This window comes from Octopus bimaculoides, chromosome 16 (genome assembly GCF_001194135.2).
Source record: "Octopus bimaculoides isolate UCB-OBI-ISO-001 chromosome 16, ASM119413v2, whole genome shotgun sequence".
Lineage (NCBI taxonomy): Eukaryota > Metazoa > Mollusca > Cephalopoda > Octopoda > Octopodidae > Octopus > Octopus bimaculoides.
This window is the reverse complement of record NC_068996.1, coordinates 52,770,701-52,783,452: the sequence shown is the minus strand read 5'-3', so window position 1 is coordinate 52,783,452 and position 12,752 is coordinate 52,770,701. Positions and strand designations below refer to the sequence as shown.

The window sequence follows — 12,752 nt, the reverse complement described above, 5'->3', positions numbered from 1 at the left end:
CTTTTACTTGTTTCAGTCATTTGACTGTGGCCATGCTGGAGCACCGCCTTTAGTCGAGCATATCGACCCCAGGACTTATTCTTTGTAAGCCCAGTACTTATTCTATTGCTCTCTTTTGCCAAACTGATAAGTGACAGAGACATAAATACACCGGCATCGGTTGTCAAGTAATGCTAGGGGGACGAACACAGACACACACACACACACATATACATATATACGACGGGCTTCTTTCAGTTTCTGTCTACCAAATCCACTCAGAAGGCTTTGGTCGGCCTGAGGCTATAGTAGAAGACACTTGCCCAAGATGCCACGCAGTGGGACTGAACCCGAAACCATGTGGTTAGTAAGCAAGCTTCTTACCACACAGCCACTCCTTTTTTTTCTTCTGTAGTTTCAGCTCAGAGCTGCTGCCATGCTGATAGGTGTAACTGTGTAGTAAGAAGCTTGCTTCCCAACCGCATGGTTTTGGGTTCGGTCTCAGTGTGTGGCATCTTGGGCAAGTGTCTTCTGCTATAGCTTTGAGCTGACCAAACCTTCTGAGTGCATTTGTTTGAGGGAAACTGAAAGAGGCCTGTCGTGTATGTGTCTTTCTGTGTTGGTCTCGACCACCACCACATTCCTAACTCATGGTGGTACTTGGTTGATTTTGCATAGCATGAGAGCAGGTGTGATTTTCTGGTTACCTGCATTATATCACCACTACTGTTGATCTTTTAAGAAGTGGCATTGTGTCTGAGAAGTCGTTGTACTCAGGCACAAGTTCATTTCTACTTTGCATGTGTGTGTGTATATGCATACATATATGTGTGTGTGTGTGTATATATCACAGTACTGACCAGGCCATCGGATGCTGTTACACACCGTTGGTCACAATGCGCTTCCAATTCTTAGTTGCACCATATCCTTTTCCATCCTGACCCAAATTGCTTGACTAAATCATTTCCCCATCATCTTGGAGGCTTTTTCTCATCTCTTAGATTCTACTCAGCAACTGCACAGCTCCACCTGTTGTCTGCAAACCTTGCAACATAGTATGGCCCAGCAGAACTTGTGTTTTTGGTACTCTGCAATCACATCGTTCACTCCATTCCATTCTTGATTTATCTCATTCTGAATGTGCTCTCTAAGTGATATTCCAAACATGGATGTTTCCATGGCCTTTGCATTGTAACCAATTGATGCTCTATTCTTTTTGTAGTGGTCCACATCTCACTTGTATCTAAGAGCACAGCTAGAACGGTGCTTTTAAAGAGTCTGGCATGCATGGTTTTGTCTGTATTCATTTGGAGCACATCCTTTATTGAGTTAAATGCTTTCTATCCTGCTCTTATAGAGGTGGGAAGCGATGAGATCTCGTAGGTAAAAGAGTATGCCTACTTAGGATCCACAGTGACTATGCACCAAGATATGGATATGTGTGTGTGTGTGTGTGTGTGTGTGTATTGGTTACAATGAGCAGAGATAAAGTGATAAAACCATGCTCAATCTTTATCCAGCAGTGGATAAAGACATTGGTGACTTGAAAATCATTAATAATCATTTCCTTTTTTTTTTTTTTTTTATATTTCTTTAATCTTCACAGGAAGTTTGTAATGTCAGCAAAAAATATCTTCCTGGAATGGCTGTTGGTCTGTCTCATCCCAAGTTAGAATTATGTATTGCTGATGGTGTTGAATACCTTGAAAAATGTGAAGGAAAATTTGATGTCATCATTACTGATTCCACAGATCCTGTTGGTAAGGAAATATTTTGGTTGTAGTCATGTGATCAACATTTATTATTTGTGATCAATGAGGAGGAAGTGTCGTCTTTTAAAGAATTTGTGATGTAGATCAACCATAATGTAGACATGCAGCTGCATAGGTAACCAGAAAATCACAACTGCTTCCGTGCTATGCAAAAATCTATTGTGAGTGCAGAACAATGAAAGTAGCACTGTCCCGTTCTTGCAGAGATGTCTGATATTTTTTTTAAAGGCCTCTTGTATGTTTGTGGTTCTAAAAAGTTCCTCCTGAATATGAAATTGATTTTAGTAAATAAAGTTTTCACAACTGGAATACTGGGTATAAAAATCTTGAAAAAAACTTTGAGCAAAAATTTCCATTTCTCAATCAATTTTAAGATAATTATTGTCATGTCCACTTCAGTAGGCGCTGTAAAAATTATTGCTTCAATAACATTTCTGTAAGAATTTAACATTATGAAAATCACTTCATTAAGCCATATATATATATATATTATAATATAGATATGTCACCAGTCAATGTCCATTTTCCATGGTGGCAAGGGTCGGATGGTTTGGTTAGAGCTGGTAAAGCCAGGGGCCGCACTACGTTCCATAGTCTGTGTTTTGGTTTCTGCAGTTGGATGCCCTTCCTAACGCCGACCACTTTACCGAATGCACTGGGTACATTAAAAGCACACCTAGTACACTGTACAGTGGTTGGCATTAGGAAGGACATCCAATAGCAGAAACCAGTCCAGAACAGACAACGGAATCTGTTGTGGCCACCATGGAAAATGGATGTTAAATGACGATAACATATACACAAATAAGCACATAGAAGCAAACAAGGTGGGAGGAAAATATTACTCAAATACTAAAGGTAGAGTAATATACAAGGTGGTATCAAAAACGCTCCTGGACTTAGTTGTGTTTGATAAAAATAATAACTTATTTACCTAAGTTTTAACATCTTTGTTAAATAGTCACCTTGCACAGCAATACACCAGTTGTAATGTTCCTGCCACTTTTAGAAACTGGCCTGGAAGTCACTTTCCATAAGCAAGTCGAGGACCTTCTGTGATTCACTCTGAATCTTGACAACAGTGTTAAAATGGCGACCTTTGAGCTGCCTTTTCATCTTAAGGAAGAGACTGAAATCCACAGGTGCTAAATCTGACAAATAGGGCAGGTGCAGATGTGATGCCATGTTGTTTTTGGCTAGAAACTCACAAATGAGGAGAGTTTGGTGATCCGGTGCATCGTTATTGTGAAGAATCCAATTCTTTGCGCTCCACAGTTCCGGTCACCTTTGTCAAATATCCTTCCTCAAATGCTTCAAAATGTTGCAGTAGAACTTCTTTGCTCATTTTTTTTTACTCTTGTTTCTTCTATATTGCTTTCTGTTCTAATCAGTTCGTTATAGTTTTTATCAATGCAACTGCCATCATGACATAATTTTTCTTCCCCCAATCTTTATGCTGGAATTGGTTAGATGAGATTTTTATGCAGCCATTTTCCTGTTCTTCGTCTTGCTGGGTCTTACAGGATGCATTCTTTACAAGGGTTTTAACCCTTTGACATTCAGATTACTTTGTCAAAGGTAATGCTTGTTTAATCTCATTGTTTTGAATTAATTATGTATTATCTTATAGCTTTGAGATTTCAATGGTATCATAACCATCATCATCATTTAATATCTGCTTTCCATGCTGGCATGGAGCTAGCTAGCAGGGTGCTGTCCAGACTCCAACTGTCTGTCGTGGTATGGTTTCTACAGCTGGATGCCCTTCCTAATGCCAACCACTTTACAGAATGTGCTAGGTGCTTTTTACCTGCCACTGGCATGAGTGTGTTTGTATATTTTTAGAATAACATTGTAGGATAGGTGTGAGATGCCAGATCTAGCCCATCTGAACATAAAATAGGTAGAATATTTGGGCCGGATGTAGCTAGATTAAATGCTAAAGGGCTGAGCAATATCATCATCATTCAAATAATGCCACGCAAAGACACTTAGAAGTAAACATTTACACACACACACACACACACACACAATGTATTTTTAATTTCACTCACAAAAAATTGGCCTGGTTAAGGCTACAGAAGAAAACACCAAGCTCATGATTCCATGCATTGAGATTGAACTTCAGACCACAAAATTCAAAGCAAACTCTGTATACTTGTAGCCATGCCTATTGCTATGTAATAAATTATTAACTTTGTCTTTTGTAAACTGGCAGGTCACAGACATCATTCCACAAATGCATCCAGCTGCAAAACTCCTGCAAGTCTAATATTTTTGTTGTCCTTGTTTTCTGTCCTTTCAGCAGCTTAACATCAAAGTATGTTTTTGCCCCCTTTTATTTGCATGAAGTACACTGTCATTTAAAAGCTTTTATTCTTTCACTTCCTTTCATAGGGCCAGCTGAGGGTTTATTCGAACTACGATTTTATAAGTTAATTCACAAAGCATTGAAACCAGATGGCATTATGTGTAACCAAGGTAAGGTTATTCTTCCTCGTTATAAGATAAGGCTGCAAGCTTGCCATGTAATTAGCATGGGGGACAAAGTGCTTGGCAGCATTTCATCTCTCTTAACTTTCTGAGTTCAAATTCCAGTGAGGTCAACTTTTGCCTTTCATCATTTCAGGCTCAATGAAATAAGTACCAGTTACACACTGGGGTCAATGTAATCGACTAGTCCATTCCCTCCATATTGGAGGGAGGGGGGCAGTAACTCTAAATAAAAACTGATTCAAATTGTGGCAAGCAATCCAGTGTCTGCTACATGACAATGATGATTGTTATTATTATTATTATTATTGTGGTCAGCTGGTGGAACCATTAGTATGCTGGCCCAAATGCTTAGTGGAATTTCTTCTGACTTTACGTTCTGAGTTCACAGTCTGTGATGTTGACTTCATCTTTTCATCCTTTTGGGAGTCGATAAAATAAGTACCAGTTACGTACTAGGGGTCGATGTAATCAACTTTCCCCTCTACTCAAAAACTGCTGACCCTGTACTAAAACATTATTCTTATTATCATCATCATTATCACAAAGTTAGTGGTAACATTTAGTCCTATAAATTATGAGACCATTTGCTGTTTACCAAAATGGCTTGGTTGAGAGAATATTAGAGTAACAGGAACCTAATTTAATTCCGGGTCTCAGAATGTGGGAAAGCAGTTTGTTAATGCAACTGGTACTGACTGAAATTAATATAGGAAGGTAACAGAAGAGAGAGAGTTTGTTTTTTGGTCACATATACACATATCAGTGTATAAGCATCACTATAATAAGATTTATGTTTCTATGGTTACAACATTACACTAATTAATATCATTTACACAATAAATATCAGTCAGTTCCATTTTTCTGAGGAACATCTAAAAAAAAATTATTGTAAATCTCATTTGTTTGTAATGACATCCATGTGAGATTATAAATTAAAATTGAAAATATCAAGGTTTTGTTTTGTTTTAAAAGTGTGTGGCCAGTTCTATTACATGATCACTGATTGGATGGGAAGCTAATTTCTTTTGCTTTCACGTCTAATGGATCAGATGAATACAATGAAGGGTTCTAGAACTAGCTGAGGTTTACAAACAAGATTAGTGATGCATCTGCTACTTTCTCTCTCCTCCCCCTTTCTCTCTCTCTCTCTCTCCTCCCCCTTTCTCTCTCTCTCTCTCTCTCTCTCTCCTCCCCCTTTCTCTCTCTCAGTTTTGGGATGTTTTTTCATAGATTAAATGTACTGGGTCTTTAGGGCTGCTTTGAGCACATATTAATCATGTTGAATCAAACAATTGTCATTGATTTTTCATTACTTTTTTTGTATTGATATTTCAATTTCCAGGTGAAAATATTTGGTTAGATAAAGAGTTAATTCAAGATGTTCTGAAGAAATGCCGGGCAGTATTTCCATGTGTGTCATATGCAAATTGCACCCTTGCAACTTATGCCTGTGGGCAAATTGGTTTAGTTCTTTGCAGCAACACGGTAAGTATTCATTAAATCCCTTAATAATTCAGGTATAAGAGAAATTTTCCAAAACTTGCTTTAACCCATTAGCAATCAGATTATTCTGAAAAATATAATGCCTATTTATTCATATTGGTTTGAATTAATTCTGCATTACGTTGTAGATTTGCGATTTCAACAATATAATTGTTCATTTTTAGAATGACTAAGTGGGTGTGAGAGGCTGGAAATGGCTGGTTTAAGTGTTAAAGGTTTAAAACAAGAATAGATAATGTACATATGCCTGTGCTTCACCCTTGTGGCAGTAAACAGTAGACTGGTACTTTCCTTCTTAGTACATTTTTTTGCTACATCTGATGCCAGTGCCATGTGGCCAATGCCAGTGCTGCCTGACTGGCTCCCATGCCAGTGGCATGTAAAAAGCACCCACTACACTCTCAGAGTGGTTGGCATTAGGAAGGGCATCCAGTTGTAGAAACATTGCCAGATCAGATTGGAGCCTAGTGCAGCCTCCTGGCCTGCCAGTCCCCAGTCAAACTGTCCAATCCATGCCAGCATAGAAAACGGATGTGAAATGATGATGAACCAAAAATTCCCAAATGAATTACAGGTGAAAAGCCTTGCCTACAGCAATTAGTAGGAGAGATCACCCCCACCGATTGGGTAGCATTTGTTTACCATTCAAATACTATTATGATAATAAAGCAATGGATTCCTAAAAGATCTCTTCTGCATTTATGGGAGTTTTACTCAACCCACCATTCCTTGACCAGGAGTCGACTAAATATGAAACCCATAGATAATGTCATTGTATTTGATACACGTTTTGTTTCCAATTCTTCAAAGTAAGTGCACAACAAAACCCCTTCCAACCTCTTGTGCAAGCCCCTACATTCCTCACTGCAATATACACACAATTGCCAAATAATAAAATTCTTATTTCTGATTATTCCTATCTAAAACAAGCACTACTCTTTATGGCATTGCTTCCATTAACATCAGACAATACTCTTGACCCACTTTCTATCTTTGAAATATTTCCTTTTCTGCAAGGACCTACCCTAACTTATAACAACACAAAATAAAACAGTGCCACCTACCCCCACGAGGGAGTTGGTGGCACTGACCTTTACTGACCACTAATCTATTACTTTCACTTACAAAACTTTGTCAGTAATGCAGGCAGCCATCGGCAGTTCTCTATGTCACCATGCAACAGTCTGCCCTCCTTCCTCAATGAGCAATGTGGGTTTTTTTGTGCCCCACCCACACTCCCTGCAGCCAGCCTCACCTTGTCATCTCTCTTCTCCCTCCCCCCTGTCAACTGTGTGGTTACTATCCTACTACTCTCCCCTCCCTGCTCCCACCTGCATCCCACCACCCTTCACCAACTCCTGACACTTCAACCCTGCCCAATATTTTCATAGTTGCAGGCTGCCTCCCCGTCCCCTTACCTCCAGCTCTCAATACAATCTTGCAAACCCCCAACCTCGTCCCACTCATCCACTTCTACCTATGGTCTTGAGGAGCTACCTCTAATCTCTCTTCTCAGCTCCTGCTGATTATTTTCTCCCTCCCTTACTAAATGTAACCATGCAGTTCTACAAGAACCTGCTCTGTCCCCCCTCCCACCTCCATATCCTCTTAATCCATAGCATAAAGCTGACCACCCTGTCCCTTGGTGGGTTTTGTAGTCTTGCAAGCCTCATGGCAACTTCACTAGTGCTGGTGTCATATAAAAAGCACCCAGTTACATGTGAAGCGGTTGGCATTAAGAAGGGCATCCAACTATAGAAACCATTCTAAAGCAGACATTGGAACCATCAGATCCCGTCTGACTGTCCAAACAAATGGCAGCATGAAACATGGATGTTAAATGATGATGGTGGTGACAATGACAGTGGTGGTGACAATGACAGTGGTGGTGATTTCTGAAATTTTATCCCGACAGTTTGTCTTTTTTGTAATCAGAAAATGCTTGATCCCTGATTAGATACTGGCACTACAGCATAGTTCATTTAATCCTTTAGCATTCAAACTTGTCATATCCAGCCCAGATATTCTACATGTTTTATGTTCAAACCAGCCAGATCCAGCCTCTCACACCTACCATGCAATGTCATTCTGAAAAGGTGCAATCATATCGTCAAAGTCTCAAAGCTACGAGATAATGCATGATTAATTCTAAACAATGTGTATAAATAAGCATTACATTAGACAAAGCCATCTGAATGCTAAAGGATTAAACTTCAGTCACATTAATCTCTGTTCTAGAAGAACTTGCGTATGTCAAGAGGATGTGAAGTTGCCATCCTTCAACTGAATAATAAATAAATTCTTACCTGATCATTTTGACTTGGATTTTCTGCAGCTGGATGCCCTTCCTGTTGTCAACCCTTACTTGTTTTCAAGTTAATATTTCCCTTTGACTGGACATGTTCCCATGGAAGATTGGAAAGGAAGGATACTGCTTGTAATGATGATAACATTTGTTTACTAACCATCACATGATGTCAAGGCAAGGTGACAGTAACACACACACACACACACACACAATGACATGACATGTTTCTTTCAGTTTCTGTCTACCAAATTCACTCATAAGGTTTTGGTCAGTCAGGGGCTATAGTAGAAGATACATGCCCAAGATACCATGCAATAGGACTGAACCTAGAACCATGTAATTGAGAAGCAAACTTCTTACTGCAGAACCACAACTTTTTTTCTTTACATAAACTTCCAATAATCTGACCAGAGAGAGATATGTCACAGACTGCTGTCCTTCTTTCGTTTGTATCGGTTCTCCTTATATTCTGGTTCCTAACCCTAACCACATTTTAATTTTTACTACTAGGCGCAGGAGTGGCTGTGTGGTAAGAAGCTTGCTTTCCAACCACTTGTTTCTGAGTTCAGTCCCACTGCGTGGCACCTTGGGCAAGTGTCTTCTACTATAGCCTCAGGCCGACCAAAGCCTTATGAGTGGATTTGGTAGGCGGAAACTGTGTGTGTGTCCACGTGCACGCATGTGTGTTTGTACGTCTGTGTTTGTCCCCGCAACATTGCTTGACAACTGATGCTGGTGTGTTTATGTCCCCGTAACTTACTGGGTCAGCAAAAGAGACTGATAGAATAAGTACTGGGTTTATTTTGCTCGACTAAAGGCAGTGCTCCAGCATGGCTGTAATCAAATGATTGAAACAAATAAAAGAATATGTGAAATACAGGGAGTCCATATATATTACATTTACAATTTGAAAGATTCAGCAAAAATGAAGAATATGGATAACATAGGCAGAAAGATAAAGTTTTATTAGAAACATGAGAACACTTCCATATGGTCTCCATTGTTTGTACGCAACACATCAAGATCATAAATTATGGGATTTGTCAAAATAATTTTTGAACACCCTGAATCTAGCAAGCTCATCTTCATGCTTACTCACGTTAGTAATTAAGGCAGAATTCGAGCAGTATATAATTTGTTGTATTTTGTTTTTCTTTGTTAGATGAGAGATTTATCTAAACCAGTTCGAACTTTGACAGAAGATGAAGTTGATGCCAATGGTTACAAATACTACAATTCAGCTGTCCACAGTGCCTCTTTTGTATTGCCCAATTTTGCTCATAAGGTCAGTTACTTTCTTTTGGTTTTCTTTCTAATCAATTGTGTCATCTCATGCCTCCAACTGTAGTAGTTTTGGTGCATGTAATATATACCTGGTGGTCTTACTGGAAGCTGTATATGTTTGGTAGAGACAGAGAACTGGAGTTGCTGTTCAGGGGCAGATAATCACTTCTAAACATACCTTTCTGTTGTCCACCCTTTGAGAATTTTTTTTCTCGAAGGGTGGAAAAATGCATCTTATAATAATTCTGCTTGTCATTCTATTACTTAGCCCATCGGTGATGCTTTCTTGTGATTCGAGAGAAAGAGGAAAAGAGAAGTGTCCATGATGTGAGGTTGAGGGAATGTAATTGTAACACTTTCACGCGATTAGATGAAGAGAAAGAAAGGAGAAAGAAAAATGAGAGAGAAAAAGAGGATAAGGCTAAAAGGGAGACAGAAAAAGAGGGAGAGAGAAGCGTCCATGATGTAGGGGGAACATAATATTTATTACGTGGTTAAAAAAGTTAGTTGAAGGTAGTGATGATATAGAGGGGGAGAGTTAAAAATATAATTTTATTAGAGGGATTGTGTTCTGATGTTGAGGTTAAAGAAAGGCACAGAGAGAGATAATGATGGTGGAGATGGAGGTGGCAGTGGTGACTGGATAGTGAAAAGTGTTTTTTTTTTAATCGAACTAAGCCTTTTATATCACATATCACTTAACACAAGTATATAACTGCAATTCCGTGAAATATTCACGCTTATTTATGTAGCAGTTGTATGCATATAAAATTGTGCATAAAGTATATAAAATGTATATATAAACCGCATTAAGTAATCATCATATTCCAGTTTCTTTTACTTTTCAATGAGTAGCAGATGAGCAACTATTTTTCCATACAGAACAGCACAGGTTTTTTGGATAAAGGTTTCAGAAATAACCAAATAGGTTTACCAGTAATTCTGTGAAATATTCACAGGTCCCACTAGTATATCTTATTACTTATAATTTATTTTATTATTCTTCTTTATTATTATCATAGTAGCCATGTATGGTATCATTTCAATCAGAGTTGAGAGATGGTAAAAAGAACCATTTCTGTGAGGTCCTCTTGAAGACTACCATGCAAAAATGTTAACACCAACTGCATTACAACACACACACCCACACACATGCCACAATATGGCATCTGTTTTGATGGTTAAACTAAATGGCCACATCTTGAAACTGTTTAGCTAAAGAGGCCGTCTCTTATCTTACCTTCAACTCTGGAGCCATTGCTGCAGGACTGAAGACTTTGGAAAGCGTCCCACATGAACTGGATTATGGACATCTTTTGAAAGTTCTTAGCCTAGCAGTGCTACAGAGTTGTAAGTCAGTACGTGTTTGAGACAAGCTCTTTGGGTATGAAAATGTCAACATTGTTCCACATGCAACTGCTTAAGGTACATGTAGGGCAGTGAAACTGTGTTGCATACAATTGTGTGTGTGTATGTGCATTAGCAACTTGTGGGCATGTGTTGAACAGCTCTTGTTGCGTGTAGGATGACCATTAGCAAGATTCAACTTGGCTGATAGTTAGATTCCTCTACTGTGTGGCCAAGGAAAAAGCAACTTTGTGTTGTAGTCTCGTATCTGGCCATCAAATTATTAAATAACCATTTGAAGAGGAAGGTGAGATTAGAGAAAGAGCTTTGTGGTTCATAACAAAAGGTGGGTTACAGTGGCATGACAAATGAGGCTGAATGGACCTGCCCTCAGTTTGCTTTTCTAAATAGGAGGAAAAAAAAAAAACAAGATAGAAACACTTCAGATGCTCTGGATTTAACAGTAATCCAAATTTCTGTGTTGGACTTTCCTTGTATTGCCTTGTCTTCCCTGTTTTCCATTTGAGAAATTTTCTTGTTTATATCTTTTTCTTGTGTTGATTTTTACTTGATTCTTGTCTGTTCACCCTTACATTGTACTCAATGCCTTTGGCCCTCGTCGTCATTAAAAATCATCATCATCATCATTTAACATCCATTTTCCATGCTGGCTTGGGTTGAACAGTTTGACAGGAGCTGGAGAGCTACATCAGGCTCCAATTGTCTGTTTTGATATGTTTTCTACAGCTGGATGCCCTTCCTAAAGCATCAACCACTTTACAGAGTCTAGCGAGTGATTTGTATGTCACACCATTACATGTATGAATGTATGTATGTATCATCATTCTTTACTGTCCATCTGCCATGCTAGCATATGTTGGATGACTCAACAGGATCCAATGGATTCAAGGACTGAATTGTGCTCCAATATCTGTTTTGGAATGGATTCCACAATTTGATGCCAACCATTTTAAATGTGTAATGGGTGCTTTCCTTGTGGCACCAGCACCCATGAGGTTATCATGTAGCTTGCACATGACTAAGTACTCCTTCAACTGAGTGGGACTTCAGTACAGAGGACAGATGGTCTTATGCCAAGTGATGAGAGGTTAAAGTATGAAAGAATGCAGGGGCCAGGATAGTTTTCTTGCTTTATATATCATCATCATTTAATGTCTGCTTTCCATACTGGCATTGGTTGGATGGCTTGACAGGAGTCAGTTGTGAGCCAAATGATTGCATCAAGTTCTGCTCTTTGCTGTAGCTGATTCCTTGACTGGATGCTGCCCTTCCTAATTACCAATCAGTTTACTGAGTATATTTTTTATATGGCACCAGCCCCAGCAAAGTCACCAAGTTATATGTGTGTGTGTCTTCCATATATCAGTGAAGAATGTAAGCATTGTCTAGTAGTTAGGATTCCTGGCTTTCATTCAGGCATCTCAGGTTCAATTTCTGGCATGGGAATGGTATTGTTGTTTAGGCACAGGAGTGGCTGTGTGGTAAGAAGCTTGCTTCCCAACCACATGGTTCCAGGCTCAGTCCCACTGCATGACACCTTGGACAAGCATCTTCTGCTATAGCCTTGGGCCGACCAAAGCATTATGAGTGGATTCGGTAGACAGAAACTGAAAGAAGCCTGTTTTATATATATATACTAGCAGAAACACCCAGCGTTGCCCGGGTTAAAGAGAATAATGAAATCTAAAAACGCCATCTAGACTATGCAACCCTCAACTGTTAGTAGCTACGATACCATATTTCTACATTAATAACTCTCCAATCCATGCCAGCATGGAACATAGATATTAAGTGGAATGCTAGAAGAAAGTTTTCAACTCATATGTATATAAAGTTGATGATAACAGTTTCTTCAATAGCTCTGGAGGTTGGGGATTGTGGAATTGTTGGGAATGTTTTTAACTTTGGTGTTATATGTATTGCTTGAATTTCTTTGACATATGAAATATATGTATTTTCACTGGGTTTGTAAAAGAGAGTCGTGTAGCTCTTGAGTTTTAGGGATTCACACAGACACACATTCTCATCTTTATATATAGAGA

General features: G+C 39.0%; 1 protein-coding gene across 2 annotated transcripts in view; it reads left to right on the top strand.

Moving 5' to 3' along the window:
• The window catches only part of LOC106881342 (spermidine synthase), a 45,573-nt gene that overhangs the window by 28,219 nt on the left and 4,602 nt on the right, over positions 1-12,752 (top strand). For both annotated transcript variants that reach the window (XM_052973770.1, XM_052973769.1), the window contains exons 5-8: positions 1,586-1,739; positions 4,149-4,232; positions 5,590-5,732; positions 9,221-9,343. In XM_052973770.1, coding sequence (XP_052829730.1) covers positions 1,586-1,739; positions 4,149-4,232; positions 5,590-5,732; positions 9,221-9,343 — 504 coding nt within the window. The remainder of the gene's footprint in view (positions 1-1,585; positions 1,740-4,148; positions 4,233-5,589; positions 5,733-9,220; positions 9,344-12,752) is intronic.